The sequence below is a fragment of the Equus caballus genome, chromosome 1, assembly GCF_041296265.1.
Source record: "Equus caballus isolate H_3958 breed thoroughbred chromosome 1, TB-T2T, whole genome shotgun sequence".
Classification (NCBI taxonomy): Eukaryota; Metazoa; Chordata; class Mammalia; order Perissodactyla; family Equidae; genus Equus; species Equus caballus.
This window is the reverse complement of record NC_091684.1, coordinates 176,398,969-176,407,151: the sequence shown is the minus strand read 5'-3', so window position 1 is coordinate 176,407,151 and position 8,183 is coordinate 176,398,969. Positions and strand designations below refer to the sequence as shown.

The window sequence follows — 8,183 nt, the reverse complement described above, 5'->3', positions numbered from 1 at the left end:
CTCAGGTGCCCCCAGGATTGATCTGGACGGGATTGGATGGGACATGATTCTTCTTCCCTGGGGTCGAGGCCAGAATTGCCCTGGGCAGAGTAGGGTGGAGGGGAGGCTACCAGGGACTTCATAAACTTCCGTCTCTAGAATGGAAATCGTTGATTCCTCCTTTATTCATCAAAATAGCCTATAGCCTACTGGGTAAATTTTTCTTCTATTTTTCAACAATCTCTAAATCTTCTATATAAGAATGGATTCAGAAAAGTAACCTCATTTTTAAAACATCCAGCTTGGAGAAGGCCAGACTGGAAAGAATTGGTCTGCTGAATGGTTGCCACTGATGCGTGTGCTTCGACTACGGGAAAATGTTTACTGGGTGGAAAAGCAATACCTGTTCATCATAGAAAGACAGGTAAAGGCAGACATAGCAATAAAAACATTAGAATTGCCAATAATGCCACCACCCAGAGGTCATCATCATTAATGCTTAAGCAGGTTGCCTTCCCCTCTTTTGCTGTATCTTGATAAGTTGCCGTTGCTTTAACAGAACTGGGATGGGGCTGTTTAGAACTCCTAATGCCTTCCTTTCCACTACTCTGTCATCTGTCATCACAATGGTGAGAGCGTTGGGATAACCTGTTTGCAAATGTTTATGACTGTTGGGCCCATGGACGTGATAGCCATGGTTCACTGGACCCTGGGCAGAGAACACTTAGTAGATAGTAATTATTAGGATGATCACTACCCAATTCCCCATCACCTGGCAACAGTAACCAGCCTTCCTTTAGGAGAGCCCTCTCCCCAAAAAACAGGCACAACAATTTGTGTCATGCAGTCCCCACCTCAGGCCTAGGGGTGCTAAATGACCCAAGAATGAACCAATCAGGCCACTCAACTCCAATGGACCTGCTGATGGTTTGCTTTGGTCCAATGAATATCAAATCCAGGACTTTTGTTCAAAATTGTGAGATAAGAGAAGCTCTCTTGGTCACAGAATGTAAGGATGTAAAGAGTGAATTCTGAATATTCCAAAAATACGAAGCTGCAATGGTGGTCAGAGAAGAAGTGGGGTTACCGTTTGGGATGTTTGGGTGTGTCCAGCTCTACATGCTCCTAAGGCAGGTCCAGTCTCTATCTCCCACCACCAAGTGGAGGCCCCACCACAGACCTTACCACCCTGTACACTAACCATTGATTTTCAATCTACTCCAGCTGACTGCTGTCTTCTCAAGGGCAGGAGCCATCTTGCCCATCTCCCTGGAGCTAGCTTGCTAAATAAGTATTCATGACTTTATCAGGATGGAAAAAGAGTCAATGGTTTAGAAATGGAGACATTGTAGATTCAGTCACTGAGGGGCTTCTGGAGTCCAGCTCCTCTGCTGGCTGTAGCATAGGCTTCACTTTCTTGTTCTTTCTTCTTGCTTTCACCTTGTGACTCATCACTGGGAGTGCAAGTGTGGTTGGTGACAGGGCTACTGTCACCTAACACAAGACTGAGAACTTTCACAAATCACTTTCCCCAACAACACAGGAAAACCAGAAGCACAGGCCTGGGAGGTCTGCAAGGCCCTGAGCCATACCCCTGCCTTCCCCTCGGGGACCGTGTGTCTTGAAGAAAGAAACACCAGCAGCTCTGACCTGAGCAGAACTTCAGGGAAGATGCAGCGACTCCTGCTCTGCTTGGCCTTTCTTCTGCCCCTCAAGGCTGGGACAGGTGAGTGACCATCCCCATTCCAGAGGCTCCAGCTCATCTCACACAACCCTTTGTACACCTCATCCTTCTGCCCAGTACATTCAGGGATTTTCCTCAATTTCAGGCCAAGAACTTTCTAGACCCCAGCTCCCATCCCAAGCTGAGACTAACAAGCCCAATGCTACATGGACACTTAACAAGGATGGCCAGAAGGGAGGGTGTTCACTGAAATATTTAGTGTGTGAGCCTCTCTCTTGTCACCTGGAAAGTGGATTCTTCATAGCAAGGCATTCAGCAGAGGAAGCAATGCTACAAAAGACAAGTAATTAAGATCCCTCCCTTCAACTCAGGAAAGGGCAGCTCAGACTAACCAACTGTAGTGGTGGAACCTGTCCCTGGACCAGCTCAAGAACTGGTTTCATTTCTCGGTGCCCTCACCCCCTCATCCCTGCCCAGGACGGGAGTCCAGGGTGCAGTAGATCTCAGAAAGGGGTGGAAGACTGCACGCGGGGCTCCCCTGGTGCCTTACATCTGTAACAGCCCTGGGAAGACATTTACAGCCACACTTCCCCTTGCGTTTCCAAGCCCTCAGCTGTTCCACAAAGTTCCTCCCCCCATGCCATTGGCCTTCAATCCTATCAGCACAAAGCCCACCAAACCTCAGTTTAAAGCTAAGAGAAGGCCATTCATTCACGCACGCAAACAATGTTCACCGAGATCCTAGGATGGGTTAGACTGTAGGACACGAGCATTTTATAAAATCAAACTCCATAAGCTCACGGACAGATTATGAGATATGGGCACCAGGTGGGATATTAGCAGAGGCTCAGAGGGGTCAGGAGACTCACTGAGACAGAAGGCATCAGGGGAGCCCTATCCACGATCCCCTGGGCTCTACCATCGTGAAGACAGCTCTTATCTCCTCTATGCAAGGTCGGAAGTAGGACGGGGACAACAAGCACTGTCCTCCCTTTTCTCACAGGGGCTTCTGAGGCTTGGCATTCAGAAAAGGTTATTCTCCTACTAGGAGAACCTGGGAGGACTCTGCCCCCGTGTCTGCAGGGCACTGTAGACCCCACCCTCAATCACCACCTTCCGAAGCCTTCCCTCCTGACCACAGCCACTCCCAAAAAGCACATCATCCAGGCTTCTCTTTCAGAGGACATCATCGTAGGAGACGAGGCCAGACCCCATTCTCGCCCCTATATGGCTTTGCTTCACTTTGTGGAGGAGGAGAATGAAGGCAGGTGCGGCGGTGTCCTCGTGAGAAAGGAGTTTGTTTTGATGGCTGCTCACTGCCGGGGAAGGTGAGGGACCACAGACAACAGACACCTCCTGAGACCCCTACAGGGACCCCTGTCTTCTGCCCAGGGGCTGCAGCCCGGGAGAGCTCCCCTGGCTCCTAGTAACTCAACGCCATGAGAGCTCATGAGAGGACCCATCTGAGAGCATGACTGGGCCATGGAAAGTGAGAAACAGGACAGGGAAGCTTCGGGGTCAGAGGATCAGAGGTGAGAGCAAGTGGCTCAGTTGAGAAGAGAGACCACACTGGTCAACTAAAGCAGCTGTGGAGGATGAAAGCATGCCTTAGATCAAAAGGCAAACTCAGAGTATTTTCACAGTGTTGCCAGAGGGCAAGACAAGCTTCCAGTGTCCTTCCCTCAGTGTTGTTGAGAAGCACAGGGGACAGTCACTCAGCACCCAGAGCTCGTGTTGTCTCGATTGTCCCTTGCTGCAGTCCTGCCCTGCCCTGGTTGTCACCAGCCCTTCATGGCTCTAGGCCTGGATCTTCTGTGACTCCATGCCCCTCGCGTCCCCCTCTATTTTCTGGCAGTTCAATCCATGTGACCCTGAGGGCCTACAATATCCGGGAGCAGGAGAAGACCCAGAAGGTCCTCCCTGTGACAGAAGCTATCCGCCACCCACACTATAATCCTAAGAACTTCTCCAATGGCGTCATGTTACTAAAGGTAAGGGAATCTCCCTGCTGCTCTTGCTCTCCTTGGTCCAGATTGTTTCCCCTCCCACTGGGACCTGTCCCTTCCTTCGTTCCCATCCTGGCCACCTGACTAGTCCCAGTGCCTCAGGGGAGGGGAAATTCAGTGCAGCCCCATTGTGGTGTCCAGGCCCAGGAGGCCATTGGCTGAGCTGGACTTCCTTACCTGTTCCTATCAGCTGAAGAGAAAGGCCAAGCTGACTGCAGCTGTAGGGCCCCTCAGCCTGCCCAAGGGCACAGCCCAGGTGAGGCCTGGACAGGTGTGCAGCCTGGCCAGCTGGGGGGCAGGACTCAATGGGCATTTTAGCAAGCACTCTGCAGGAAGTGATGCTGACCGTGCAGAAGGATAAGGTGTGTGATTCCTGCTTCCCTGACTATTAAAGCGGGGCCAGGCAGACTCGTGTAGGAGACCCAAAGAAGACGAAGACCGACTCTGAGGTAATGTTTCCAGCCTCGACCTAGACAGGCCCTGGGAGAGAGGAAATGGAGTGCTCTCGGGGGTGAGAGGGGTCATATCTTCATGCCTCAGCCTGAGAGGTGGGCTGCTTGGGTCCATGAATCCTGACTTTAGTTTTTTCCCTGTAGTAGATCAGGGGTGAAGGCTGAGGGAGGACCAGTCATCCCACAGCAGAGTTTTCACCAAAATTTCCCTGAGGATTGGAGAGAAAGCATTGGCTTGGGTGGAGCTTCATGTAACAGGCAGAGCCAGGCTGGAGCCCTGGGATGAGGGAGGTGACAAGGCCCGCCCTGCTCTGATTTCACACGTGGCCCCCTAAGACTCTACTGACCCTAGGGGTGGTGAGAAGGGCAAGGCCACGAGGATTCAAGCTCAGTCTTTCCTCTCTCTGCTTCCAGGGATCTCTGGGGGCCCCTTCGTCTGTGAAAATGTGGTCCAGGGCATTTCCTCCTATGGACCAGAGAGCGACACCCCTCCAGGAGTCTCCATGGAGGAGTCACCCTACCTGCCCTGGATAAAGACAACAATGAAGCGCTGCTCATAGCAGGTGTGATGCTAACCTTCCTCTGTGCCTGACCATCTTTCCTGGGGCAGAGGCAGGAATCCCATGGGGCGGGCAGTGGGACTGAGGGGTCATAATAAATGGATCTCTAGCGAGCATGACTGAAGTCTCACTGACTCACTGAACCACTTTCAACACGCAGCAGCATGCTCCAGGCAGCCCTCTGCTGTCAGTTGTGGGTTGGCCTTCCTCCTTTCTTTTCCAGCCCTACTTCCCCCTAAACCTCATGCTGAATAGTTTCTCAGTTACACCTCTGTGGTGCTTGGCCCTGTGCAAGGGCTGAATCTGAAGGGTTCCCATTATAAAAGGACAAACTTCTTCCCCAAAATATATTCCTCCTTGGGACATAGAAAATTCCTACCTTCTCTAAGCCAATCACCATCACCAACCCAACAATTCAGCAGGAAGAGGAGCAGGGCAGTGGAAGGGGAGTAACTCCAAGGACCCGGGAGGCCAGGGCCCAGGCCATGGACACTGAGCTTCCTATTTCCAGTGTTACAGGCTCTTAACATCAGCTCTGATATCAGTTCCCCCACATTGAACCCAGCGTATATGGGGTTAAAACTAAAACCCACCACCCCCTTTCCTGCTTCTCTAGTTCCACTCATATGTAAATACGTGTTTCTTTAAACTTGGGCTCCTTGAGCTTTAGGACTAAATGGGAGTTACAAATTGTTAAAAGCCCAGGTGGCCTAAAGTTGGAGGCACACTAAAATTTAGCCAACCATGTGTCCTTGAAGTTTGCCAGGAAAGCTGCTGTCTCAAGAATATCAAGGAGCGGAGGCTTCCCAGACCTCAACTCCTAACTCCCGGGGCTCGAACCCACCTCAAACAGGAAGACAGGACAACAGCGAAGGACGCCCACCTACCATTCTCCTATCTCACCATCCCCCCTGCCTCTCAAGGCCAAAAGCAGGCTGGTGGAAAAGCACCAAGCTGCACAAGCTACACGGTCCCCCTCCCCTTCCCCAAACCCCAAATGAAAATCCCTACCCATTCCTCATGGGGAAGCTAGCAATTTTCGAGGCATGAGCCCTTGCTTTGCTCCCTGTGCCTGGCATAGTAAAAACCTTTCCTCTTCCACTCAAGTGTCTCTTCTCGTTATTTGGATTGGCATCAGGTTCAGGGACCGAACTTTCGGTTACACCAGGACCTCTCTCTGCTGTGGGGGCAGCTTCTCCCACAGCTAGGACCACCTGCAGCTTTACACACTCAAATGCTCCCTAGATGGCCTCTAGCCTCACCTTCATCCCATTTCCTGCCCCACAACTTGCCAAGCACTGAGCTCATTCTACCTTCCTCCTGGCTGACCGTCCCACACCAGCCCCTGTTTTCCATCTGACTGCCCTGCCCACAAGCTCCTTTCCCTCCAGCCCACCCTGTTTTGCGTCAGCCTCTCTCTCATCTCCTTAACAGAGTTCCCAAAGCCCCTTGTGAATTCTCCTCTATAGCTTGTCCTTGTCATACCACAACCACCAGCCCACCTGATGCCTATTAGAGACCCGGTACCCACTTCCCATCTGAGCAGAGACAGTTCAGGTCCTCCATGCAGCCCAGCATCCCCAGGCCTTCCGCCATAATGGCCTGTGGATTCACTCCAAGAGCCTCAGGCCCTGGCAGACTGTCCTGACTCCTCCTGCTGACAACCTGAGTTTTTGTGCCAGCCCCATAACAGGCTCTGTCCCTGACACTGGGAAACTTACAGTGAGGGGAAATTTCCTCTAAACTCCCCTGGTGACTCGCCTTTCCCCAGGCCAGCCAGTTTGGCCAATGGATCAGTGTTTGGAATCCTCAAGACATCTTGCCTTGAAAATAATTGAATTCTCTGTATTCTATCTCGATTGCACATTAGAGTTTCCCATGGGTGATCTTGTTTCATTCCAGAAGGGCAGTGTGAAAATGAAGAGACTTCGAGACCCACGGGTCCTGAGGTTCCCAGTGTGTGCTCAGTGGAGTCCATGCATGGAGGGGAGGGAGGGAGGAGGGACCTGGGGCATCCTTACTTTTGCTCATTTACATGTGAAAGGCATGACCCTCAGTCCAGAAACCCACAAAGTGCCACATTTCGAGTGCAAGCCTTTTCATTGTGATGAAATAATAACAAGAAGCTTTCACATCTTGAGGTGTATGGGGAAGGCATTCTGGTTCATCAATGATTCAACCTAAAACTTGTTTTTCCCAGAGCAGCCTCACTTCTGACCCACTAAACACACGCTGTACATCTGCTCAAACATTCTCCCAAAGACAAGAATGCACTCTTTAAAGACAGGGATGAATGTCTCCCTTCCTCTGACACCAATACCAGCACTTCTTTCAAGGTAAGCTCTTCTTCCCAGAGGACCAAGGTCAAATTGACCTGCTACGTACATGCTAAACTGCAGCAAAACAGATCCTTGTGACGTGGACCAAAATTATATTCCTGTCATGCTTTCTGTCTGTTCTTTGTTGTGAAATGGTCTACAGCCATGAGGTGACCATGCTTCTCAGGAGAGCTTTCTTCCTTGGGGGAGACAGCACTTCCAGGCTAGTCTGCAGCAAATTGGCTCAATAAATATCACTCCATCTTTCTTATCTACTGATTGGCCATTGATTATTTTCTGCACCAATTATGACCCAGACAACCTTATTTTAGGATCCTGTATCCTTCAAACAGCACCACCAGTGAAGTGGATGTGACAGAACACAGCAAATTCATGATAGCTGGACGAACACTGAATCAACTGGGACTAACCTCAAAAAGAGAAGCACCTTCATTAAAAAGAATAACAAATAAATCACACAGATATGAAAAGCAAAGTCCAGCACATTGAAAACTAAGATGAAAAGCAAAAGAAAACTTATTTGTCATTCAATACTGTCCCCATGATCATCTGCTAAGCCTCCCCTGGGGCTCACAGCACTGGCAGAAGCACAGGGGAGGGAAGAGCTGAATGCACATGCAGAGATGAGCAAGTGAATAGCAGAAGGTGCACGAGCCAGTGGACAGCTTTGGGTCACAGCAAGAGAAATGGACACTCTTAGGAGAAGCTATCACACTACAGAATTAGAGACCACAGAAAGTCGGCCATGAGGAGCTCCACGGAGTCCCAAAGTGTAAGCCAGAGACAGCGAGAGAGTAGCCAGGGAAATACGCCACCAGGGACATGCATGTGTGTCCTCAAAGGACAGTGCCTGGTGGGTCACTTTCCCCTCACACCTGACAGGAACACTTGATATTGAATGACACACATGATGAAGGAAAATGATGACCTTCTAATGCCTGTAGCATCAGGAAGACTGGGCTGCTTCTGATGGCACCTGTTTCCTTAAAACGGCTTCCACGTTATTTTACATCTATTTCTCTCACTCAATCTAGTGATTTTTCTTATTCCTACATGAGATCTAAAAGCGTGTGTGTGTGTACGTATTTGTGTGTTATTCATAAAGATGATCATCACACTATTATTCAATAATGGATGAATAATTTATATTATTCAATAATAAA

At 50.1% G+C, this 8,183-nt stretch overlaps 1 protein-coding gene across 1 annotated transcript; it reads left to right on the top strand.

Annotated features, from left to right (window-relative positions):
- The first annotated feature begins 658 nt into the window (after nt 1-658).
- LOC138919204 (granzyme H-like) lies at nt 659-4,790 on the top strand. Its single transcript, XM_070243662.1, has 5 exons — nt 659-713; nt 1,523-1,705; nt 2,844-2,991; nt 3,519-3,654; nt 4,536-4,790. Exons 1-5 carry the CDS (start codon nt 659-661, stop codon nt 4,653-4,655), a joined length of 642 nt encoding a protein of 213 aa, XP_070099763.1. The 3' UTR covers nt 4,656-4,790.
- Nucleotides 4,791-8,183: the final 3,393 nt, after the last annotated feature.